This window comes from Rhinolophus hipposideros (assembly GCF_964194185.1).
Source record: "Rhinolophus hipposideros genome assembly, chromosome: 11".
NCBI lineage: Eukaryota > Metazoa > Chordata > Mammalia > Chiroptera > Rhinolophidae > Rhinolophus > Rhinolophus hipposideros.
The window spans coordinates 54,819,446-54,845,901 of record NC_138057.1 but is presented as its reverse complement, the minus strand read 5'-3'; the positions used below and the strand labels follow the sequence as shown (position 1 = coordinate 54,845,901).

The window sequence follows — 26,456 nt, the reverse complement described above, 5'->3', positions numbered from 1 at the left end:
ACTGTTTTAGAGAGGGACATAAACAGTTAGTTTAGATATGCCTACTGGATATCCAGATGGAGAGGCTGACTAGGCAGTTGGATAAATGGATCTGGAAATCACATTTACATTACACCGTATTAACACTCCTAAAATAAACCTATCTTTGTTATGCTGCATTACTCTTTCAATCAATTTAATTATCTAGGTATTTTTTTCCTGTAAGAGGAGTTGATATTTTACGCTGGTTGTGCCGTCCTTAATCAGGTATGGTTGTCAGAGTTATTCAAGTTTTACAATGTGAATCAGAAAGCTTTCCATCATTTCAGGTGCCCTGGAACAGTTTACAAAATATACAAATTAGCTGCTCTTTGAAAATCAAAAACGAATCTGTGAAACCATCCAGGACTTTAGGGTTCCCACTCCACCCTTTTTACAAGTTATCTTGGTGGTTTCTTCCACGCTTCTAGGTCACTTTAGGTTTATACTTCTTGTGTGGATATTTTCCAGAGAACAATCTATTTCCTTGAGATTTTCAAATTTATTAGCATATATTTGAGTGCAGTTTTTAAAATCTCTCTGTTTTTTGTTGTGTGCTCCTTCTCATTACAGATGTTTCCCCACTTTTTTCCTTGATTAAACTAACTAGTTTGCTAGTTTATTGATGTAACTGGTATTAACAACTTAAATTTAGCGTACAAAAAATCATCCCATTTCTTATTTTTCCAAGTTAAATTAAACCTGGATCAAGCACTCCACTTGCCAGATTTACCGGGATTAGCGTCTCCCACTCCAAACTCACCCTCCATCAAAATAGCCAACATTGGTGGTCTTTCCATCCCCAGGCTAGGAGAGCATGTGTTCTGAGGCCCTTGCTGCCTGCTGCCACTGGGTGGCGCTGTTGACACTGGTCAGACTGTTTACTGCTACTGATCCAGGTCTCTGGACACATTCCCTGACATCCTCAAGCTCCTCACTAGGTTCCCAAGTTGCAACCTTTCTGCGAACAGCTTTTTAGCTTCCACAGAGGGCCACTCCCAAGATGCAGGAACACACTGTTGAGAATGATTTGGCCATTTTTCTCCCATGGATCCAGAACCTCTGTTGGCTTTTTCTTCTCAGATATCCAAAACCCCCAAGAATCAGAGAGGGTTGGTTTCTTTTAGAACCTTACCCCTAAATGGTTCTATTCCATTTTGCTGCAGAGTAGAGCTCATCTTCCTTATAACAGACACCTTGGTTACTTGAGGGAGGGAGAGTCCACTTGCCTTCCCTTTAAAGATGACTCCCCCTCCCAGCGATAGACAAATTTTCCAGACATTTCTCTTGCTCAAGAATGTGTAAGGAGAACTGACTCTGGGTGATGAACACACGATGAATAGGATTTATAGATGATATAATACAGAATTGTGCACCTGAAATCTATGTAACTTTACAAACAACTGCCACCCTAATAAACTTTAATTAAAATAAATAAATAAATAAAAATTTTAAAAAAGAATGTATAGTTATAAAAATATAACTTTTCAGTGAAACATCCGTTATCTTGTTCTTTTGACCCAAAGAACCAGCCCTTGGATTTTTTGGCTCTGTATCAATTCCCTCCTTTCTAATTTATTTGCTTCTGCTTTTATCTTTATAAATACCTTCTTCTTTATTTATTTGTTTTACCATTCTATTTCTAACTTCTTGATTTGCATACTTATTTTTTACTCTTTTTTAGTTGCCAGCAAATGTATTTAAGCCAATTAATCTATGTTTGATTGCAGCTTTGGCCAAATTCTATACTTTTAGCTAAGTAATATGGCATCCTCATTATAATAAGACTATTCTATAATTGCATTTTCAGTTTAAAATACTAGGCTTCTACTTCTGTAAGTACCAGTATAAAAATGCAAAAGTTATGGTTAGCTACAGAAATTAGCACACTTATTTACTGCCCATTCTCATCATGTCTAATTTTGTATTATCATTTGAGTTTTTATTTACCTTTATTCTTTACATTGTAGGTATTCTTTTGCAATTGTTATTTGAGATAATGATTTTATTTTAAAACTATATTATAATTACTATGATTTTAAGATTCAGATTCAGATTTATTTGGCTTCAATTTTTATGACATCTTTCATGAATCGGGCCTCTTGCTTTATCTCTCCAAGGCATGCATACATCTTTGAGTAGTATCTTTCAGGAAGGGTGTATGAGTTTTATATATACTAAGTTCCTCTTATGTAGATCCGTCTCTCTCTGTTGCTTCTCCAATGAAATACAGATTTCTATGATCAGAATATTCTTCCTCAAACTTCTCCAGACATTACATCAATGTCATAATGAAATCTGATGCAATCTGATTTGAGTCCTTTGTAGATACGTCTGTTTTTCCCTGTTTTGGATGCTTATAGGATTCTTGCTTACTCCTTGGAATTAAAAAAGAAAATATAGCACATGTTGGATGTTTGCCTATTTTGTCTAAAATATGATTACCATTTTTCTTTGAAGAACTGGGTGCTCGGATTGTAGAACTTTTCTTCTGTTATATCTTTAATTATTACTTTTTTCTTCTGGTATCTTTTTAGAAAATCCGATACAATTGACCGTTAAATAACAAGGGTTGAACTGCACGGGTTCACTTATACATGGATGTTTTTCAATAAATGTTTTCTCTTCCTTATGATTTTCTTAATAACATTTTTTCCTCTATCTTATTTATTGTAACAATATAGTATACAATACAGATAACACACAAACTATGCATTAACTGACTGTTTATGCTATTGGTAAGGCTTCTGTTCAGCAGTAGACGATTAATAGTTAAGTTTTGGAGGAGTCTAAAGTTATACTTGGATTTTTGACTGAGCAGGGAACCCCCACCCCACATTGTTCAAGGGTCGACTGTAATTCACAGGTGAGTGTCTGTCATTTATTCTTCATTTTATTCTCTTTGGTGATTTTTATTTGTCCTCATTCTCTACACTCTGAGAGACTATCTCAGTGTGTACTCCATCACATCCTCTGGCTTTCCACAATTAAATTCTGCTCTTTAATGCTCCTAATGCTTTTTAAAATTCTCATAACATTATACATTTCCTATCTTCATCGTCGTAACTCTGCCAGCTTTCTTTTCATTTCAGTCTCTATTATTACATATTGCATTTCTTACCCATCCTAGAGACCAGGTTACCTTTAACCTCCTCGAAGTACACAATAGATGCTACAATTTACTTCTCATTCCTATAGCGAGTCCTTTTAGAGGTGACGTTTCTCCTCCTGTTTGCTTCCTTTCTGTTTCAGAAAGTGGTATAGGTTCCACGTGTCTTTTAGATCTTTCCTGGCCGAGCATTTGCTTGCAGCATGGGTCAGTGAACGTGGGGCCCCCTCATTGTTGTATGGAGAAGCTGTTAAGATTTTTCACCATGGATATTAATCTGAAAGACTAGATGATGAAATTTCACATTAGCAGCCAGGGACAAGCAGCAGGAGGCGTTAGGGGGCCATTTGTGCAGTGGGCGTTTCTTCTCTAGTTTGTTGGAACAGCTGCTCCAGATGTGCACTGTTGTTCCTGATCTCTCCCTTATCCTCCTGCCTGCTGGGCCTGGGAGCTGCCTTGGCCTATCCTGGGAAACGGGGCTTAGATAAGCTTTGTTTGTCTTGGCTCTAAGGGCCTAGCTGCTCCAGAAGGCTTTGGGGCTGCATACCAGATGTGGACTCCCCCGATGGGCTCTGCACCCCTCCTGTGGCCCAGCCTCTTCTCCAGCACTCACTCTCCATCAGAGGTTGTGAGGTTGGTCCTGAGCTCGTCGGCCCTCCTCACAGCACCACGCTGCTTTCTTGGGAAGGAGAACTGTGAGTCAGGCTTCAATCTGGTTTTACTGGCACTGTACCTAACAGAAATTCCTCAAAGTTGGTGGCATATTGGTGGCACTTTTTCCTATGTTCCCATGCTGAGGCAGATTCCCCCTATTTTTATAGTGCTTTGGTCCTTTCTGTCACTTTCAGAATGAGGCAGCTTAGGTGGGAGTTGGACATCTGTGCTCAGCTTTATCATCTTCTCCAAAAATTTCATAGTTAACATTTTACCCATACTTTATATTTTGGTGTCCAGATATATGACAGTTCCTGAGCATTTCCTTTTCTGTGACCCCCTTTTAAATTCTTCACATGTCCTGGGGACCCTCATCATATCTGGTTTTATACCTTTTCCTGGGCACTTTTCTTCTCCCTCTCAAATTTCAGTTTAGTATCCTCTCAATCAGAGGGTAGTTCTCACCAAATGTGGCATTGCCAGTCTTGGAGCAGTGAGTGCCATCCCTTGTCAGGGGCTCGTCATCTGCCATCGTAAGCCACATCCTGGCCTTCAGTAATATTAATAGACTTTCTCCATATCCTCCTTTCTCTGCCAAGGCTATGACCTTTGGGAAGTGGAAACAGAAGAAAATGGCCCCATGCCTTCAAGTGCCCACTCTCCTTCCGAAGCCTTGCTTTTCACTGGAGAGCCATTTCGGATACCTTCTGGCACACCCAGTCCCTCCTGCATGAGTCAGCAGCCGTGGGCAGCAAGTGGTAGGGGAGGGGGTTGCAGAGGCCCCCCCATCACTCCTTGGCTGCCTGCCCCAGGAAGACAGCACATCACACAATTTGCCATATCAAGTCTGTGAACAGCTGCCTTCCCGGCCTCCGTGGGGAGTCACCGAGCACCACACATCTGCTCCTTCCGGGTTGGTGAGAAGATTCCTCCCACCATGGTGCCTGTGAATTCCCTTTGGGGATTTCATGGGTGTGGAATACCGTTCTTCTGCAGAAACTCCAAATAAACCAGCCTTTGTCAGAAGACCCACTACTGGAGTTTAGTCCCAATGGCACCGCCACCACTTCCCTCCTTTCTTGGTCCCAATCTCTCGTCATGTTTGCTCCACCTCCTTTCTTGACAGTGTTGCCTCTGATAATAAACCCTGCCATATAGTGAACTTCAGCCATGCTAGGCTCTTAGCATGTATTAGCTTATTTTAATCTTTTAAACAACCTTAAGGTATGTTGTCGTTATGCCCCCCTTGATAGGTGAGAAAAGCACTCAGAGTTTCCTTGCTCTCCTGGGGTGGCCCAGCCAGTGGAGCGCAGAGCCATCATTTCAATCTAGAGCCACCTGACTCCAGTTTGTCCTCTCGCCTCTCTGCCCCTGCCTTCCTAGAGGGGAAAATAGAAACACAGGCTCTTTGTTGTAGATTTAGAGCAGGGGTTTACCACTGTGGGCCCATGAGCCAAATCCAGCCCCTCCGTTTTTGTAAATAAAGTTCTATTGGAACACAGCCACAGCCATTTATTTGCACGTTGTCTATGGCTGCTTTTGCAATGTGAAGGCAGGGTTGAATAGTTGTGACAAAGACTATATGGCCTGCAAAGCCTAAGATACTTATTATATGGCCCTTTACAGAAAAAATTTTGCTGACCCCTGGTTTACAGCATGGGCTGTGGAAAGCAATAGACCTGAAGTTAAATCCTGGCTCCCTGCTCCCTAGCTCCCTAGGTCAATCAGTTGACCTTGGGCAACTGATTCAACATCTCTGAATTCCATTTTACTGACGCATAAGGTGATCATAATCATATCTTTTAAGTTTATACCAATGGTCAAGAGGAGCGAGATGACATGTGTAGAGGCTCAGTATGTGAAGGGTGCTCAGTAAATGACAGTTGTCATTGTTACCTTTCTCACTGTCATGGATGTGCAGTCTTCTCCACTTTTGCTCTGTGGTTTCCTTTGTGGAATATTCCAGCATTTTTGCCCAAGAGCCCTTCATCTTTTCTGACACCCTCTGAAACAGATAAAGCACAGCTGCTTCTCAGGCCTCCTTAGAATGCTGGGCAGCATGTGTATGTGACGCTCACCTCAGGCAAATCAACGGGATGTCCGAGGTCTCATTCATTCATTCAACCGGTGGTGACTGAGCCAGATTCAATTCCATTATGCTAGAAAATGACAGGGACTTGGATAGGACCCCAGGGCCTCTTGGAGCTCAGGCAGGGGCGTATGGACAATAACCATAACCCTGGTACCTCCCGATTCTGGTCCCCTTTGGAAAATTCCGTTGCACTCTGCACCGTGAACACCTGTTCCCCGGAGTCTCTGGGTACTGCTAGGAAGATACATTATAAAATCTGCCTAGCTTAGCACAGCCTCAAAGCCCCACTCGCAGGCTGTTGGTCTGCTCAGCACTTTGCTGCAGTGTCCACCCCAGGACGTGGCCGGCTCACCTGACCTGCCAGCTCCCTCCTAGGACACACACTCAGCATCTCTACAGGCTGGGGCTGGCTCCATGGGCTTCGGGCCAGAGCAAGGGCAGACTGTCTTTCCTGACCTTGGAGCAACTATTGACAGCTGAGCTCCTCTCCATCAGTCTGTGAGGCCGTGATATTCTCCCCTAGCCACCTGCATTAGGGCCGAGGAAACTTCATGCTGTCTGCTGTTGTGGGGGTGTGGAGGCCCTGAGGAATTTCTCAGGGCCAGAATGGAGCCAAGGAAGTGTGGGCCTAGGAGGGAGGAACAGGGGGGTGAGCACAGCTCATTGGAAAATCCAGGACTTCATGGACGTGGGGCTATTTGCAATAGGGCTCAAACAGTGAGCAGGACTTGAGCACAGAGCAGAGGTCAGGAACTTAAAGGGATTCATGTGTGTGATTAGTGGTGAAAATGAATTATGAATGTATATGACAAAATGAGGTGAAAAAACATCAAGGTATAAAATTGTTTATACATTGATGACTTCTACCTAAAAGACATATACCTATTGTATCAGTTAAGATCCTGGCAAGAAACAGATGGCACATGCAGAGTTGAAGTGAAGAAAGTTTATTTTAGAGGAAGTACTTTGGAAAGGGCCAGGGGAACCCACCAGTGCCAGTGCAGCACCAGGGACTATCAATGGTGAGAGTCAGGACCACCCATGAGTCCTGAAGGTCAAGGGGAGGCAACAGCGTTACTGCAGGGAAGAGGGTCCACTTGATAGTGGCTGTATCCAAGCCAGGGAGCAGATGTGGAGAAATACGCTGAGCTTTTCCTCCTCCCACCCTCTGATTCCTGCTGGGGCCTCCCATTGGCCCTCCGTCTCCCGCCAGGGCCTCCCATTGGCCGAGCCTACCTGGAAATCAGAGGACAATGGAGTTCAAGTGATGCCATCCATAAATGAAAGTCAGGTTCCAGAAACAGCATCAGAGGGCAGGCTGGAGGGTATGAGAGAACACCAACGCAACAAATTATACTGTTAGGTTACTAGATTGAGAATATGTATAGTTGTATCACTTGCTTCCTTTTTGCAGACTTTCAGTGAAGTTTTAGAAATTACTTCAAATTTGAAGTCTTTGAGTCAAAAGGATGTAACTGGTCTGAGCTATTATGAGGGTCCTCCCACAAAATAACCCCAAAGCAAGCAGCTATGTTTCTCCCAGCTGCACATGAGCTCTCAGCACAAGAAGCGTTGTCATCTAAAGACTGAGGGGCAAAGTACTGGTTTGAGTTGAGCATAGAAAGCTTAGGTCAGGTTTTCAGAAAAGGGACTCATAGACGTGCAGAAGGTTTGGGTGGGGAGGGAGAATGCCCACAGGACGGAGTGAGGTGGAGGGAGAAGTTGACATAAAATGAAGTTACAGCAGAGGCCTCAGCTGAGCCCATGGGGAGGTGGGAGCTGGGATGGCCCTTCTGAGGTGTCTCAAACTGAGGCAAGAAGGCTGGGTTTGGGCTGCCATGGAGAAGGGGTGTGACTTTGGATGAGGCTGCTCTCTTTAGTCAACGGCAAACCTCAGAGAGACACCCAGCTGTGAGCCATCAGTAGCCAACACCCCAGCAGCTGGGAGAATAGAAGTTTCTAGCAGTATACCATAGTATCCATTACAGGGCCTTGGAGAACAAGGGAGTTTAGGGTAAGGGGCCAATCAGACTGGGATGTCACTCGGCCAGTGGTCCCCAAATCTGGTTGTGTAACCGGGACCCCAGGGTGCTTTATACAAACACGGATTCCTGGTCTCCCTCCCTATCCTCTCATACCAGAGTCAGAATCTCTCAGTTGGGGCCCAGGAATCTGAATTCCACAAAGCTGCCAGGGAGATGCGATGTGCAAGCAGACCTGGGAGCCACAGCTCTTAAAAACCCTGAGCCCAAGGGCGATTGATGTCAGGGAGAGCCCTAATTCTGTGTAATGTTTGCTGTGTGGCTGCTTTGTGCCAGGCTCTGTGCTGGCGCTGGAACACCAAGGAACCAGGCTTGGCACTACCCTCGAGCAGCTCCCATCTTGTAGGGATTTGGGAAAGGTCCTGGAAGGGCTGCCGCTGCTGGCTCTTCACGGGTACCTGTTCTGTGGCTGCTGTGAAAGACATGACTTTGGGCAGCAGCAGTCTTAGGAGGCAGGAAACTAGGTTTGAATCCTAGACAGCTGTGTGTTTTGGGGCCAGTCCCTACCCTTCTTGGGACCTCAGTTTCCCCGCTGTCTAACGTGTGCAGCCCAGGTATGATGTTCTGAGCTCAGCCCCTCTCTCAGACACATGGGGAGTGGGCCTGAGAATGGCAGTGCCAACATGCCCGCTGCACAGAGGGCTGCATTTGCAGTGACCTTGAAGCCAGGAGCTGAAGTGCATCTCAGGCATCTGCCTGCCTCCTCTTCATTGTCACCTTCCGATCTTGCTGCCTGCCCCCTGGAGGTGCCCAGCTCTGCCCTCTTCTCTCTCCCGAATGTCCTGATGGCTTGATTTGTATCCCATATGGTCACGTGGAAAGGCCCCAGTGCAGTCCCAACCTCCAGGCCTCCCAGTCTGAGGGAGTCACTCAAATAAATGAGCCCTTCGTGGGTCCTGTCACTGCTGGGACCCACCGTGGGAATCAACACTTCCCCTTAACCCCTTCCTTTCTTCTTCCTCTACTCAGCCCTCCAGAGTTCAGGAAGCAGAGAAACGCGAGTTTGCATGTCAGCCCTCTGGCTTACTAATTGTAATTCCTTGGGCAAGTCAGTTAACCCTCCAGGTCCCTCACCTATAAAATGAGGACATATTGGCATGGGCTTCATAAGATTGTTGAGAGAATGCAGGTTACTCCAGAGTGATCCTACAGCTGGCTTGCTCCCTGGGGGCTTGGAGTGAGGGGTGGGAGGCGGGGAAGGAAGAGAGGTGGGCTCTGAGGAACAGTTTGCACCTGTGCCTTCACTCCCCCTGCCCTCACGGCCACCCCCAAATCTGCAATCCTGGAGGAAGAAGGAGGTCAGTGTAGGCCCTCAAATCCTAGGGCGTAGGACATTGGGCAGAATGCCAGAGTGGAGGACAGAGAACCCACTTGGGAATGTCGAACTGGAAAGGAAACAGCAGTGGAAAGGGCAGTGCTGCCCCAGGGCCTCGGAGAATTCCTTTAGTTCCACGTGAAGTGAGAGATGGACAGTCAGATCCAACTGCCTCTCCATCTTATCGAGCTGCCCAAAGCTGTCCCGGTTCTGCAGGGGTGAGACCATGTACCACCTGGCCGGCCCCCGACATCTGTGCCCTCAGAACTGGGGTACAGCTTCGAGAATCCGGGACCTTCCTCAGGATTCCAGAAGTCTCCTCTGCCCCTCCATCTAATGCTTGAATCCCTTCTATAGCAACCCCACCTCTGCCTGCACAGCTGCAGTGATGGGGAGTTCATTCCCACTGGGGTAGGGCCTTCCATCTTTGGACCACTCTCTTGTTGGAAAGTTCTGCCTCTGAGGGAGTTGAAATCTACTTCCTGGTGGCTTACCCCACTGGTCCTGGCCAATCCTCTGAGGCCCAGGTGCCACGCTGGTGTCCCTAGCCTCAGTGACAGCTCCTGGGATGTGCAGGCTGGGCGTCTTGCCTGGACTACCTATCTGTGTGTCCCCCTGCCATCCCCTCAGCCATTCCTTGGTTGGCAAGGAGCAGGGATGGAGCTCAGAAAGCCAGGGAGCAATTTTGTATTCTGCTTCCTTTAGTGCTCTCAGGTGTGATCTCTCTAATAACCCTCCTCTATTTTGGTGTCACAGGCGCACTTTGCATCTTGTTGATTTCCTATAGAGATTTGTATTCATCATCTTAACTGGATAATATCCCTGTTTTATTAATATCCAAGTATTTCTGTAAATATTGGTTTGGTCTCACGAGTCTGCTACAATTAGAGCAACAGGCACTTTGTCACAGGAAAGGAATGAGGTGCTGATGGCTAATTTAATTCCCCCACAGCTCACAGCTCGCTGTAACCTGGCTTCACTGACTGCCAGCAGAGCGGTGAGCTCCTTGGAAAATGGGAGACAAAGGAAAGACTGCTGACGGGAGGATCCAAAGGGGAGATGCTAGTGCATTATCCACGGAGGGGCTGGGGCCTTGTCCCCCCACCTCAGGCAGCCTCAGGTGCTGGCCTCCGGGGGTCCCAGATGCAGGGTGTGTGGACCCTCAGGACAGTCTCTGCTTGGCCAGGGCGAGTGGCCTTGAGCACAGGACTGTGGCGTTAGAGGCAGGGTCACCACTAGCTTGGGAATAAGGGAAGGCTTCTTGTAAAGGCGGTGTTTGGGGATGCGTGGGATCTCAAGGTCAAAGCTAATCGTATAAGTTTCCTGTTCTGCTGTAACAAATCATCGCAAACTTAGTGGCTTTAAATAGCACAAATTTATTATTTTTCAGTACTAGAGCTCAGAAGTTCAAAATCAGTCTCATCCAGCCACAATTACGGTGTCTACAGGCCTGGTTCCTTTTGGAGTCTCGAGGGGAGATGCTGTGACCTTGCCTTTTCCAGCATCTAGAGGCTGCCTGCGGTGCTTGGCGCTTGGCTGCATCCTTATCTTCAAACAAATCTCCCTCTGTCCCTGCTTCTCCTTGCACTCTGACCCTCCTATCTCCCTCTTTCCCCTATAAAGGCGCCTGTGGTTACATTGGGCCTCCCAGATAATCCAAGACGGTCTCTCCATCTCAACAGCCGTCACTTAATCCCAGCTGCAAAGTCCCCTTTGCCATGTAAGGTAATGCATTCCAGGGATGAGGGAGTGGACATCTTTTTGGTGGGGGACTATAATTCCGCCTGTCACACTTACGATTCTATGGACCTTCTAAAACTATGAAAGGCTGGCTGATGGGAAGAGAGAGTAGTGAGCCAGCGAGTCTTGGCTTCTATGACTCATCCATCCCTCCCCAGGCAGGTAGGTCCAGGGCACGTTCCTGCCCTGCAGTGTGGTTCTGGGAAATGGCCACTGAAGAGCAAGTGCGGGGCCAGGGAAGAGGGGACTGTGGCCTGCAGGCTCTTCCCTCCCCCTGTGAAGGACTGCCGTAATGGGGAGATGGTGGGGAGGGCTGCACAGGAGGGTGGAGATGCTGGGAGGGGCCTGCATGCCAGGTCCTGTCTGTTGCTGTCCGGCTCTGCCCGTTTGGGTCCCTCTTCCAAGCCGCCATGTGGGCTGGCTAGACACCCACAAGCAGGTGGGACTATCGTAAGGGCTTGATGTGAGTGGCTGAACAGAGTTCAGGTCAGAGGTCCCCACAGCCCTGTGCCAGGGTGAGAGGGCAGGGGACTGCCCTCAGGGAACCGCACCCGCCCTCAGGCCCCAGGGGAGCCCACAGAGAGCCACAACACTGTCCCGAGGGCCAAGCCCTGCATCGGCAGGCTGTGCTTCAGGCTGAGGTAGCGACCCAGCCACTCTGCATCTGCCTCGTTCCTGCAAGACTCGGCATGAATTCTTCTGGGCTCAGAATATTTCCCTCTGAGAGCCAGCTCAGAGTCAGCGACCAGGACTCCTGAACCCTCCACTGAGACCCATGAGACTGGTGGGGCCCCATCTGCGTCCCCCCCATGTCATGACACTGCCGCTGTGGCCTTTCCCTTGTTTTCCTGCTCTTGGTAAAACTTGGGAAGTGAGAAAATCCACAGATAAGTTGCTGGACAAGTGTCTGCCAAGTAGAGGGAAGATAGGGTTCCGTTGAGGAAGGCTCACCTGTGATGTGGGATATGGAAACAGGACAGGAAGCCCAAGCTTCTCTGTGGGATTCTGGTTTGGACCAGCGAGCAGCCAGATCACAAAGGACCCAAGTGTATTTGTTTCCTGGGGCTTCCATAACAAATTACCACAAACTGGGTGGCTTAAAGCAACAGAAATTCATTCTTTTACAGTTCTGGGGGCCAGAGGTTTGAAGTCAAGGTGTTAGCAGGGAGGGCCGTGCTCCCTCTAAAGGCTCTAGGAGAGAATCTCTCCATGCCTCTTCCAGCTCTGGTGGTTCCAGGGGTTCCTCGGCTTGTAGCTGCGTTACTCCGATCTCTGCCTCTGTCTTCCCATGGTTTTCTCCCTCACGTCTCTGTGTCCCTCTTCTTCTTACAAGGACACTTATTATTGTATTTAGGGTCCCAGAATGATCTCATCTCAAGATCCTTAAATTAAGAACATCTGCAAAAATACTTTTTCCAAATAAGGTCATATTTACAGATTCTGATAGTTAGGACTTCAACATACGTTTTGGGGGGGTCACCATTCAACCTGCTGCCTCTGCAGTGTGAACCTGCAGGTGTTACACACACATGCAGTTTTCAGATGGACACAGCTGCATACATATACCCACAGGTACTGCCCATGTGCAAGTATCAAGGATGTATAACAGTTCTCACACGTGTTCGTTTATACTTGCTCTTTTAAAAGCATTTCACTTAAATTAACTTCGATTATAGGTTATTAGGAGCTAAGTTATTTGTAGAAATCTGAAAACTCGATGGCTCCATTAATCAAAAGGAACAGTTTCTTCAATGAAAGCTCATCAGGTTTGGAAAGGTGGAAGAGTAATTACACAGCTGTTTCTACAGGAATTTAAAAGCATGCCCCAAATCTTTGAAAAACTTCAGAACTTACAGAGGGCCGCTTCAACAACTTTAAAATTCAAAACAGCAAAGAATGAGGCCAGGTAGAATTTCAAAACACTTGTTCTCCTGGAATCGCAAACATTGGCGGTGAAAGAATCCCCTCTCAAGCATCCGGACCAGATTCTACTTACACACCTCTGATGACAGGGAGCTCACTATCCACCAAAGCAGCCTCTCCATCCTTGGAAAGTTCTTTTTGGCTTTGGGCCAAAGTCTGCTTTCCTGAGCCATCTACCTGTTGTTCCCCCCTCTGCCACAGAAGTCCCCAGAACCAGGCGTCCTGTCTTCTACACAGTCCTTCATGTTTGAAGTCGGCCATCACTTCCTGCCATTGCTACTCTTCTGCAGGCTCATTTTTTAATTACCTTAAATTAATGGCAGTTCCTGGGGAGCTCCAGCCCCAGTAAAAGTGACCTGAATTATTCGAAGATTTGAGTGTTTCAAATACCTGTTTATTCTAATTAGCATTTAACAACAGTGGTGTCCTCTGCCGCTAATGAGCCACATTTTAACATGTTCCATATTTTAATGGATTTTACTTGAATGAACTGTTTAATCAAGTGAAGACACATTTCATGAATGAATAGAAGTAAATCTATAATTATATGCTTTAGTCAGGTAAGAGGAGTGACATTTCAGCACAGTCCGGGGCTATATATAGCCAGAACATTTGAATGACAAAGTAGGTTACCTCAGCTTCCATAGGAGAGCTGGGAATTCTCTTTGCTCTCAAGTTCATTTTGTAACCTAATTAGAATTTTCAAAGAGTTGTATCGTGCGTGTGATGCAGACCTGGTTCTCCGGGTCTTTTCCTGGATCTCTGCCTTTCTGGATGATTCCTCAACTGGTGCGGTGGCCTCGTTAGGGAAGGTGTCTGGGGAACTGGTCACAGAAGTCGGGTGGCCTGGGGTCCCCATTACTACCCACAGCCTCCACTGTGCATTTCACTTGCTCCGTCAGAGCCTTCCCACCTGGGATGCGTGGTTAGAACCTAGTAACTTGTGATTGTGATAAGACTGCCTCTCTCTTCTCCCTTTCTTATTTTCTCTCTCTTGTGTCCTTTTCCCTCCTTTCCTTCTCTCCATTCTCCCTCTGACATGGTCAGGCTCTATTCCAGGTGCTGGGGCCCAGGTGCAGAAGGATCTAGGAATTAAAGATGAGATATAACTATTGGATGGGGCAGCAGAGGGCAGGGAAGGAGGATCATGAGAGGGTGGGAGTAGGTGAGTTGTGGTGGGGGTCAGGGGCTTTCTGGCAAGTTGGCAACCCAGTGTGAGCCTGGCAGTGCTGTTGCTTTTACCCCTAAAATTTGTGGTTCCCAACTTTAGCTGTATGTTTGAATCACCTAGAGAGCTCTAAAAATGCTAATGCTTGGGTGCTATCCCAGAGATTCTAATTGGCTTAGGATGTAGCCAGGGCATCATTAGTTTGTAAAAATCCCCTGGTGATTCTGATACGCAGCTTTCGGGGACTGCAGTCCCAGCCTACGCCTTGACTACAGCCCCATGAATGACCCCGAATCAGAATGTGCAGCTAAGTCGCTCACACATCCCTGACCATGGAAACTGTGGAAGACAACAAATGTTTCTTGTTGTAAGCCACTAAGTTTGGGGATAATTTGTTACACAGCCATAGATGACTCATACAGGTTATTAGTTGTCCCAGATGTATCCTCAAGTGAGTCACTTCTTGCTACCCTCAGCACCATGTCCTTATCCAGCCTCCAGAATCTCTCACCTGGATGATTTGGTTGCCCCTTCACTGGCCTTCCTGTTTCCCTCATGCTCCTGGCCTCTCAGTGATCCCACAGCAGCCTGAGTTGTTGTTGTAAAACACAGTGCTAATCGTGCCACCCCCTCCCTGGAACCTTCTAACAGCTTCCCCCTGTGCTTAGGCTCAAGGCCAGAATCTCTCTTGTGAATTAGGAGGCCCTCGTGGTCTGCCCCTGCCTCTTCTTCTTTCTCATCTCATGCCAACCACCTGCCCCCTCCCTGACCCATCCACTGCTGTCGCCTAGCACGGCTCTTCTTCAAGTTTCCCCACTGGCTCACTTCCCAGCAATGCTCCTCAGCCTGAAATCTTTCTCCCTGCTCTCACCCTGGCCTGCATTGGACTTCTCCATGACAGCGTCTCCCAGAAGCATGCACCTGAACTTGAGCACACTTGTCCTGCTAGGTACCAATGTGGTCATCTGACGAACGTTTCTCAACCCCACTTGAGAGAGACCCAGGACAGTGAATAGTTTTGCTGATCATCTGAGTCCCAGTACCACCTCACGTGGTGCCTGGAACAAAAGAAATGTCAATGTCAACGAATGAATGAATGAATGACTGGCAAGAACAAACAGGGCCCCATTCTGGAATGACCAGGCACTAGGTAGCTGTCCAGAAAGGGACTCAAGCTCAGTGTCCAGGCAGTGACTGGGCATGACATGGAATTCCAGCCACGGGCGTGAAGCAGGATGTCAGGCTGGGCCTGAGATCTGAGAAGTTTCTTTGCCAGGCAGACACATGGTGAACCCAGGACCCCTGAGCTCAGGCTCCTTACATTGCCTTGCTGGAGGACAGGGGCTGTCCAGGACTAACGTGAGGGATCTGTATGGGCAGGGAGTTTGTTGGCCTTACCAGGAGCCTGGCAGGACATGCAGATATGGTCCTGAGACCCTGAAGCAGGGATGGCGTGGGTGTAGAGAATGATCCACAGAGCAATTATTCAGAGTGGGGCATGTAATGCAGTTTTTTTCTAAGCCCAATCATTGGGTGATTTCCAGAGAGAAGGCATGTCCAGCCTCATCTGGGCAGCTGATATGTGTTTAGTGAAGAGAGTCAGGCTTCAGAGCAGGGAGGGGACCTTGCAAGTGGAGTGGCACGGTGGCCTGCTCAAGGTGGTTACAAGCCTCCCTGATGGAACAGGGTGGACCCACATTACACTTAAAATGGGTCAAATGGACTGAGTTATACTAAGCCAGAAAATTCTTCCAAATAGTCTGTTCCTTTCCCAATTCTGTTAGCTTCCCACCTTCTCCTCTCGTGTCCTTTTCCCCCTCCCACCTGCCCGCTCTCCCCCTACATCTCACAGGAGGGATAAAGACCAGCTGTGTGTGCCTGAGGCCTGGTGTGTGGATGGAAGCTGCGCGCTCAGCCAGTTGGAGGTGCAAGGCCATTGTGATGCTTTCATTGGAGTGACAAGTCCCTGTCACTCCTTCCCCCTGGAGCACCAGCTGGGAGGGAGGGGAGTTGTGTGCAGACCCACAGGACCTGCCATTCAGATGGTTGATCCGACCTGACAGTGTTTCCTCCCTGCTCACCCTGAGCAGGTCTGTCCCCATGGCTCTGGGCTTTCTTCCAAAGCCACTGATTCTGCCTGGCTCTTCACTTCTTTCAAAATGTTGGGCTTCCCTAGAATTTGAAGACTGAGTTCAATTGTTAAAATTCTTGGATTTGGACCTTCGATTCCCAAAGCTGCACCGGGGGCCTGAGGCGTCATTGGTGTCACCCCTTTGACCTTTACACTCCTCAACCTCCGTGTCCGCGACCTCCCTGAAGGGCCCTTGATTCCTGTTCCAGCCACACCTCTGCTCTGAGCCTGACCCACTCTGGCACTAGCCCTGATCAATGCAACCAGAACTGAACCCAGGATTCCAGGTCTGGTCTGAGGCAGACAGACCAGACGGTGGCCGTCCCCTCCTTCATTCTAGATGTGATACCTTTTTAAATGTGGTTCCCAGTCCAACTCACTCTTTGAGTAATTGTCTTACACAGTTAACACAGTCTGGTCTCTTTCACAAGGGGAAAAAATATCCAAGCCATTAAAAAGATTTTTTTCATGCCATAACCAATGGTTTGCTTAAACTTGATCCTGCTTCCGTTAGGACAATGGATCTCAAATTTGAGCGTACAAACTGGAGGGTGGGTTAAAACACAGACTACTGGGCGCCACTCCAGGATATCTGATTCTGTAGGTCTTGAGTGGGGCCCAAGAAATTGCATTTCTAACAAGTTCCCTGTGATGCTAGTGTTACTGGTCCAGGGGCCACACTTTGAGAACCACTGCTTTAGGAACATGCTTTCTGGTACGACTTCATATCCACAGTCCATACCAGTTATTGGGGGGGGAAAGTCAACAGCTCTTACCTCCACGCCCATGCCAGGTTATTTATTCCTGCGGCTCTGACCCACCTATTTCCTCTCTGTGGTGCCAAATGACTTATACTCTTTGTGGATTTGCTCCAGTGGCCAGGACCCGGGTTCCCTGTTCTGAAAGCAAGGAGAGTTTTTCTTTCGGTGACCTCAGCCCTGTGAGCTGACCCCAACGCCCTGGCCTTGAAGGACTCAGCCCCTCCTGATACCCCTTCTAGCCGCACTGGGGGCCCTGCTCGTGGTCTTCCTTGCTCTCCTGGCAGTCCTGGCCTTCTCTTCCAGGTGACGAGCAGTCTTCTTCTCTGTCCCCTCTCTGCTCATCAGTGCCTAGCTCTCCTCCTTCCTCCCAGGATGGCCAGGACCTTTCAGCAAATTGACTCTTGATGGCTCTCTCCCCAGGCCCAATATGGAGATTGGGCTCCCTGTGGGACCCCACACACTTAAGTATGTGTGTATGTGTGTGTATTTTACTTTCTTGGGAATTAAGGGTTGCTCCTTTCTCAGAACATATGTTTGCTTTTATAGTGAAGGTGAATAAAAACATAGGATTCACTTTGCAGCAATGCAGTTTACAGCAAACTGCCAACAGACATTGGCTCCATTGAACAAGACATACCTACAGTTCCAGAAAGGAAAAAAAAAAGATGAGTTTTTTTTTTGTGTGTGTTTTTTTTTTCCAGTTTACTTAGTAAATCTTTGATCAGTGCACTGAGTGATCCTTCTATCCATATGTGAAGGTGTAGGGTTTTTTTTTTCCATGTGAGGAAGATCAATTACGTTATTTCTTTTCCATGCTTTGGTTATTTTAAAATACCATTTACTACTACTTTCCTCCATTTGCTGTCCCTTAAAAAGTCCATTAGAATAAATATTCGAGCTGAGTACAGACTTCTTGCTGCTGAATTTATGGGCAGTGAGAAGCTGATTGCACCGACCATCTTCTCTGACCTGTTCTGGCTCATCAGGCTTCAGGAAGCGTCCGTATCTGGCAGGATCCAGAAAAGCCATCCTGCAAGCGTGCAGAGAGCCCTGGCCTGGGAGACACAACTCAGTTTCCTCATTGGTGAAATTAGGGGCAGAATGAGATGACCTCTAGTGTGTTTTGATTTTGTTTGTTTTGTGTTCTGACCACCTATAAGATATTTTATTTGCCGTAATTATATACAGCTTTCAAGCACACACTTATATGAAGATAGATACCCCAAACCAGTGCCCGCCTTGGTGCCTTGCCTCATGCCTGGAAATGATCCTTCCACCTTTTCGGCATTGTAAAGAACTTTAGAGTTTACAAAGCCATTCCACGTCTTCACAATTTTTGCTGGATCCTGAAACAACCTTGCGAGTTACATACTGTATTGCCCCCATTTTAGAGATGAAAAGACTGAGACTCGAGAGCTCAAGCAGTTTTCCTAAATTTGGGTCGCACGCAAGTAGAGAGCCAGGGCCTGACTGTACAGACCCAGCAGTGTGTGCATTGAGCTGTATTGCCTTCCACCAGGGGCAAGTTTGCACATTTTCTGTGTTTAATGATAATTGTGGTTGCACAACACCCTCATGACACAGAAAACAGATAAGGGGACTCCACCTGAATCTGGAAAGAATTGGAGGCAGCAGAAATAAACTTTAATGGCCAAGTCAACTTTTTCTCATACGACTTGTTTCCAATCTTCCATCAAAATAGAAGTAAAAACTAAGGATGGACAAGCTTCACCCTGACTGTGGTAGTTTCATTCTTTGTACAAAACATTTATCACGAAGTATTTCAAGCATTCAGAAAAGCACAGAATAACAAACACCCATGGGCTCGCTACCCAGAATTGATACATGTTCACCTTTTGCCGTACTTCTTTTAAAGAAATAAAGCACAGCACTTCCCATTGAAGCTCCTTTGTTCCCCTACCGTGGTGGTGGTTTCCCAGTGACCATCCTATGACATCCAGCGCCAGACTATTTAAAACATTCTGCTATGTACATTGGAACAAGTGCTTTTTATCATGGTGAAATAGACATAACATAAAATTGACCATTTTTAAGTGTGCAGTTCAGTGGCATTAAGTAAATTCATATTGTCCAACCATCACCACTCTCCATATCCAGGACTTTTTCATCATCCCAAACAGAAACTCCGTCCTCATTGAGCAGTAACTCTTCAGGGCTTCCTCCCACAGCCACTCCCCCTGGAGCCACTGCTCTACTTTCTGTCTCTATGAATTTGACTCCTCTAGGGATCTTACATAAGTAGAAACATACAATGGTCTTCCTTGGGCATCTGGCTTATTGCACTTAGCATGTCTTCAAGGTGCATGGTGTAGAATATCGAAATTTCCTTCTTTTTTAAGGATGAATAATATTCAGTTGTATGTACAAACCACAATTTGTTTATCCATTCATCCGTGGACGGACACTTGGGTTGCTTCCAGCTTTTGGCTACTGTGAATAAAGCTGCTGTGAGCATGGCTATGCAACTATCTCTCTGAGGACGTGCTTTCAATCCTTTCGGGTATATGCCCAGAAGTGGGATTGCTGGAGTGTGTAGTACTTGTATGTTTAACAGGGCACAAAGGTTTCAATATCTCCATATCCTCATCAGCACCTGCTGATTTCCGTTTGTTGATAATAGCCATCCTAGTAGGTGTGAACAAAAAGTGTTTTAAGGATCATCTTCTCTTAAAGAGGAGGAAACCGAAGCCCTGAGAGGGTAAGAGTCACACAGAGAGGCCAAGGTCACAGACAAGCCCGTGACAGAGCAGTAGCTGGAACCTGGGTCCCACGACCTCCCCCTGGTTCCTTCTACTAAAACACACACTCCAGTTTCCATTGCTTATGTCCGAGAGTGTACATCCATAACGATGGGCCCGATACAGACTTCATATTTATTTGGTTTGGCCCTTACTTTTTAAAATTCAAAATAGTATCAAGATTTTAGAATGTGGGGGATCTTATATTTTAAAAACCTAGGTTTCCTTGGGCAGCCGGTTAGCTCAGTTGGTTAGAATGTGGTGCTCTTAACAACAAGGTTGCCGGTTCAATCCCCACAGCGGCCTCTGTGAGCTGTGCTCTCCACAATTAGACTGGAACAACTACTTGACTTGGAGCTGATGGGTCCTGGAAAAACACACTTAGAATCAATTTTAAAAGTTTAAAAAAAAAGTCTAGGTTTTCAACTTCTCCCCGCAAAATCAGAAGGTCTGGTAACTCTGGACCACCATTCTGACATAGCATGATTGGAGCCAAACAACGACCGCCATTTTTAGATGAGACATGTGATCCCCAATTTTACCACAGTCCTCACCACTCTAATGTATCCCATACAGGCTCTTTCACTAGTGGTTGGTCCTGATAAACACCGGAGTTCCCAGCCCTCTAGTTGCTAAGCACATAGATGTTAGTCATTCTGTGTGTCAGCAGACATGTAGTTACGTTTGACGTCAAAGGCTGTTCCATAACCTCTTGCTCTAACTTCTACTCTGCGTTGTCTATCTGAATGTCTTGGCTAGTTCTTCACCCAAGAATTGAAGTAATATTGCAAATAAACATTGCAAAATATAAATACTGTCAAAACACATTTGAACAGTCTGATTTGGAGGTCAGGTAGTGCTGTGGAGAACCACCAGCATGGAAGTCCAGAGTCTTGGATGCTCGTCTGGATTCTTCCAGGAAAGTCCTGGTCAACTTTAATAAGCCCCTTCCGTGCCTAACTTCCTCAAGCCTGTGTGTCAAGTGCGGGATGGGTCTGGGGGATCTCCAAGGCCCCACGGGGTGCTCCGGTTTATGATGAAGATAAAAACCACTCCTTTCCTGTGTTGGCGGAGAAAATTGCCTTTCCCATTTGAGTCGCTTCCCCAGGACACTCTCTGAACTGGCGCTTCCTGTGGCCACCGGCATACCCACCCTCTGCTTTCTCTTTGCTGACAGGTGAGGAATGACCTGACTGGGGTTCTGTATGGTGAGGACATCGAGATTTCAGACACTGAGAGCTTCTCCAATGACCCTTGCACCAGTGTCAAGAAGCTGAAGGTAGGTGCAGCTGGTCATAGCCTGGAGTGCAGGCCGACGAGGACAGGCCTGGGGTTCCCCACATCCCTTGACTATGTAAAAGCCTCGATTTTGAGCTGTTTCATTTCATCCTTGGTTTCTCAGACATGGGGAGAAGCTCCCTGGAGCTGGCTTCCCTTGGCTTTCCTCTTGCTTGTTGTCCAGCACTGGCCAAAGGTTTGGGTGTCAGGTGCATGGCCATGGAGAGCTCACTCGGTGATTTCATATCTGTCAACCCAGCCTGCGGGCAAGCAGGGCACAAGGTAGCATCATCTCTGTTGTGAGGAGGCTCAGAGAGAGGGTCTATTGGGCCCCAAACCACAGCATGGCAGTACTGTGGTTGGAACTAAAGCCCAGGCCCCTGGCCCCCTCCAGGGCACTCACTCAGGAACAGAAAGAGCCAGCTAGAAGTCACCCAGGTATAAGTGGTCCCTCACTGTCATATGTCTGTTCATTAGGCAGACGTGCCAGACCCTCTCCTGGGCTCACAGACACCATTAGGCCTGCTCTTCTTCTCAGGTCACTTGTAGCTGGTGAGGAAGGGAAATACAGTTTAGAACTGTAGACGCTGGGAACAAGGGAGGAAGTGACTCACCCTGCTCTGGGAGAGGGTTCAGACAAAGCCCCAGAGAAGGGACGGCATTTGAGCCTGGCCATGGAGGATGAGCAGGGTGGGGACCTGTAGGAGCCCAGCAGGGAAGAGGGGTGAAGATCAGAAGACAGGACAGGTGTGCTCACCACTCTTCGGAATCGTACGATATTCTAGGAGGCTCGTGTATCAGGGATGAGGCCGGGGAGAGATGCTGGGGCTGGAAACCATTTGGAGCCAGTTTCCATGAGCCTTGAATGCCAAGCTAAGAAGTCTGGTCTCTCATCCTGAGAGCAGTGGGAGCTACTAGGGGTTTGTAAGAAGATACAGACATTGTTAAGCTGTCACCTTCTTCTTTCGCTCTCTTCCATTCCCTCATGCCCATGTTGAAAGTCATTGGTATAGAGGCTCCAGATGCCAACTACTGACGGGTCCCTTCTGTCTTGGGCGAGTCCCAGGTTACACTAGTCAGAGCAGGTGGCACTTCAGAGCTCTTCCAAAGCTCTCAGATGAGAGATGGGGAGACAGAGGCCCGGAGATGGAGAGCAAGGAAAGCAGAGCACCAGTTGTTTGTCACCGGCTTGGGAGCAGAAACACACCTGCATACGACATTGTAACCCTAAGAGCCCCTGCAGATGAGGAAACAGTAAGGAGGGAGGGCCTGCTGGCAGCCCAGGTAGCCGGTGCCCCATCTGCCCAAGCTCTTCCCCAGCAAGCTGGGTGGTCTGAGGGTTGAGTCAGGCTGTGTGGGGCCCAGAGGACCCAAAGGGGTGGAATGCCTGCTCTACAGGGAGCACCTGGGGTGGAGGGGTGGGGGGCCTGGTGCTGAGCGGACATTCTCCTGCCACATGTAGTGTCTCCCCAGGGTGGACACTTGAAATAGCTTCCTGTGCCTCAGAAGCCCTGCAGAGTTCTACAGGCTTTAAAATTTAAAGAGCCTTTGTGTGGGGAGCAGAAGCACTAGTTGAAAGTCTACAAGAAACTGGGGATGGAACTAGGTTCTCTGCTCATCGACCAACTCAAACAGAAGTAATGTTAACGATTATGAAACGAGCGACCTGTCTTTCCAGTGCATTGACCAAGGGCCAGGCCCCTGTGCAGAGCCCTTGACCTTCACTCGCTCAGTTAGTCCTCCCCAGAGCCCTTGCACAGACGGAATTTTTGTATCCCCGTTTCACAAATGGGGAATTGGAGGCTCAAAGAAGTTAAGGAGCTCACCCCAAGTCACCCAGCTGGAAAGCAGTAGATGGGAATTCCCACCTAGATCTGGGTGATACCAGGACCCAGCTTTCTCCCCTGTCCCACACAGCTGCAGTTTTGAGAAATGATTCCAGTGTCACATAAGCCTGGAAAACAGAGCCAAGGACAGCACGCTCAGTCTGTTGGCAAAGGGCTCCTTCAGCGTGGAGCACTCTTCTCCCAGAACCTACATGGCTCCTTCTCATCCCTCTTTGCTGAATGGTCCCCTTTTCCCAGACATTTCCCTTCCCTGAAGGCTTCATTTAAAATTCAATCCCTGTCCCTCCCAATGCCACTTCCTCTTTCTGCTAATTTCTTTTTCTATCTCATTGATGGACATCTGTATTATTTCCTGGGGCTGCTATAATGAAGTATCACAAACTGGACAACTTAAAACAATAGAAATTTATTCTCTCACATTCTGGAGGCTAGAAGTCCAAGGTCAAGATGTCGGCAAGGTCATGCTCTCTGGAAGACTCTGGAGCTCTTACATGCCTATGTCTTAGCTTCTGGTGTCACCAGCAATCTTTGGCAATCCTTGGCTTGCAATATCTGCCCCAAATGGCATTTTCCCCCTTTCTCTTCACACAGCCTTCTTATTAGGACACTAGTCACATTGGATTAAGAGCCTACCTTACTCTAGTATGATGTCATCTTAGCTAATTACATCTGCAATGACCCTGTTTTCAAATGATGTCACATTCTGATGTATTAGGGGTTAAGATTTCAACATATTTTGGGGGGAAACAATTCAACCCATAACATCTGACCTGCTATCCATTTTTACCTAGTTGTTTTATCATCTGTCTCCCCCCACTAGGGTGGAAGCTCTAGTAAGCAGCGGTTTCTGTCTGCCATGATCACTGTTTTATTCCCCATCACCTGGAACTAAATCTAATTTGCTCAAGAATTTTTTGAGTGTGTGTAAATAAAATACCAAGTCTGGAAAGACAAAGCCAACAGAGGATACAAGGATAAAATACTCAAGAACAAGGAAAACGAACTTCTGGAAAGCTCAGAGAAAAACCAAATCTCTGGTTTACTGTGGGATAAGATAGAGAAGGAGGTACAAAGGACAAGCAAGAAAACTAAACAGCAAATAGCAGAATTAAAATCTCCTTTGGGGGTATAAAGAGCAGAGTCAAGGCCAAGGAAAATAAAAATTGATAATATGGAAGACAAGCTTGAGATGCTTTCCCTGAATTCAGAGGAAATAGTCAAAAAGATCAATCTACTGTGAGGAAAGATAACAGGTATGGATGCTGAGAAGATCCCGAGGGAAAATCAGGACAAATGAAACAGCACCAAAATCAAAAACAAAATAGGCACCCCAGTATCAGCAAGCACACCTAGCCCCAGATGTTGGTTTCTAATACCACTTTCTGTGAAAAGGAGCCAGGGTCCCTTGGAGAAATGGCTGATTCTAGACAAGGTGATCCTGGAACATCCTGTAGTGCCAGAAAGTAAGGAAGTGCTCAACACAACACCACCACGCACTGATGGGGTGGGCCAGAGGAGTACAGAAGCCATCTGAAAGAGCACCCAATGGCCACACTGGGACATTTGAGCAATAAAATAAAAGTAGTATTGGATTATAACCGAAAGTATAAAATAGATGTCCGTGAGTCCATACTGAGATGAATAATTGAATAAATAAATAATAGAGAATAGACAAATCTCCTGTGCCGAAGAATTCCAGTGTATGTAAATATCTCACACTCAAAGAGATGGAACAGAACTACTTACTTGTTAAGTGACTTCCTTCCAAAGAGTACAGTGTGAAGGGCAGTGGCATTAGTTCTACAGTGGAAAGCCTGATAAACACTGCCTCAGCCAGGTGATCAAGGTCAACATCGATAGTGGTAAGTCCTGTTGATAGGATGTACCCTTGAAATGATGCGATAAGAAGGGTACTTTACCTTAGTAGGTCTTCCCCCAATCTAACCATGAGAAAAACATCAGGCAAATTCTAGTTGAAGGCTATTCTACAAAATACCTGACAAATACTCCCAAAACAGTCTAGGTTTTCAAAAATAAGGGATACCTAAGCCAAAAGGAGCCTATGGAGACATGACAACTAAATCTAACGTGGCATCCGGGATGAGATTCAAGAATAGATAAAGGACATTAGAGAAAACAACTAAGGAAGTCTGAATAAAGTATGGGCTTTAGCTAATAACGATGAATCAATATTGACTCATTAATTATAACAAATGTACCATACTAACATAAGATTTTAATAATAGAAAAACCTGAGTGAGGGACTTATGGGAACTCTTCATACTATCTTTGCGATTTTTCTGTAAATCTACAACTAGTCTCAAATAAGGATTTTGTTGTTTTAAATAGGAGACAAACTTAAGGGGGCCCAAGAGAGCAGTGCTAGGTGGACCACACAAAACTGCCAATCTTTGGAGTCAGACGCGCTACCGTTGCGCCACGAGGTCCTTAAAATTGCCAATCTTTAAGCATGCTGTAACTACAAAATCAACAATTTCATACGGAAATGTGCAGACAGTATGGGCAGACTAGCTGGCCTTTGCAGATTCCAGCAGAATTGGTATAAAGAGACTCATACTTTGACCCATTATGGCAAAAGTCTTGAAATGCAAACATAAAGGAGAAAATCTACAAGTATCTAAGACAGAAAAAAAGCAAATTTCCCACAAATACGCAAAAACTAGGCCACCTCGACTCCTCTGCAGCATTTTATCCTGGAGACAGTGGAACTGCGGGGAGATCTTTTCCTATGTGTGATGCACTAGTCATGTGCCCTTCTAGAAGTTAATCCTTGAAGTTCTACGTCAACCTTTCTAGAATGATGACAGACTCCACAGCTGAGGTCATAACAGCTGAGCAGGGACCACAGGAACCCATGGAAAGAGAACTAAGTCTAAATAATTGTTATAAAAATGTCTACAGATGTAAAAATTCATTTTGAAAGCAAACATACATATAATACAAAAATAGATACTGTAATAACAGTAATTGAGATATTATAAAAATCCAAATTCCATTAACAGAGCCAAAGGAGTAGAGGAGTAAAAATCAAAATGGGTGCTCCTGGTCTTACATAGCAGAGGGACTCCAAAGAGAGCATTTTGCTCATGAGTTTCATAATGAGAGAAATAATGAGCTAAAAAAGGCTTAGAATAACTTAATGGCAAATATACTATAATGCAAAAGGAAGCTTCCGAAACATGGAAGATAAAAGCAAAGAAAATCTAGTCCGTGTATTGAAAGACAGAAAGCAAATGTGAAAACCAGACAACAAAAACTGTAATTGCAAACCAAAATATAATCATCCTGACCATAAGTTCAAATAGGTCAAACTTCCTGTTAAAAGGCAAAGACTTTCAGATTGTACTGCGAGGAACCGTAGCTATTTACAGCAGCCAGAGCGACACAGGAAGTTCAAAGGTCAAAGGTTGGGCAAAGGTACAGTAGAAGAAGCAAATCAAAATGAAGCAAGAATCCCAGGGTTCATATTAGAGCAAAGAGAATTCAAGGTTCAGCTGTTAGGGAGAGTCATTTTCTATAGGTAAGAGTACAATTCACCATGAGAATAACACACTCATGGACCATCATTGCTCTAAATTACATCTCACTAAAATATATA

General features: G+C 46.5%; 1 protein-coding gene across 1 annotated transcript in view; it reads left to right on the top strand.

The window, feature by feature from the left end:
* The window catches only part of GABBR2 (gamma-aminobutyric acid type B receptor subunit 2), a 335,814-nt gene that overhangs the window by 155,180 nt on the left and 154,178 nt on the right, over positions 1 to 26,456 (top strand). The window contains exon 4 of the mRNA XM_081067695.1: positions 20,890 to 20,991. Within this exon, the coding sequence (XP_080923821.1) occupies positions 20,890 to 20,991 (102 nt within the window). The remainder of the gene's footprint in view (positions 1 to 20,889; positions 20,992 to 26,456) is intronic.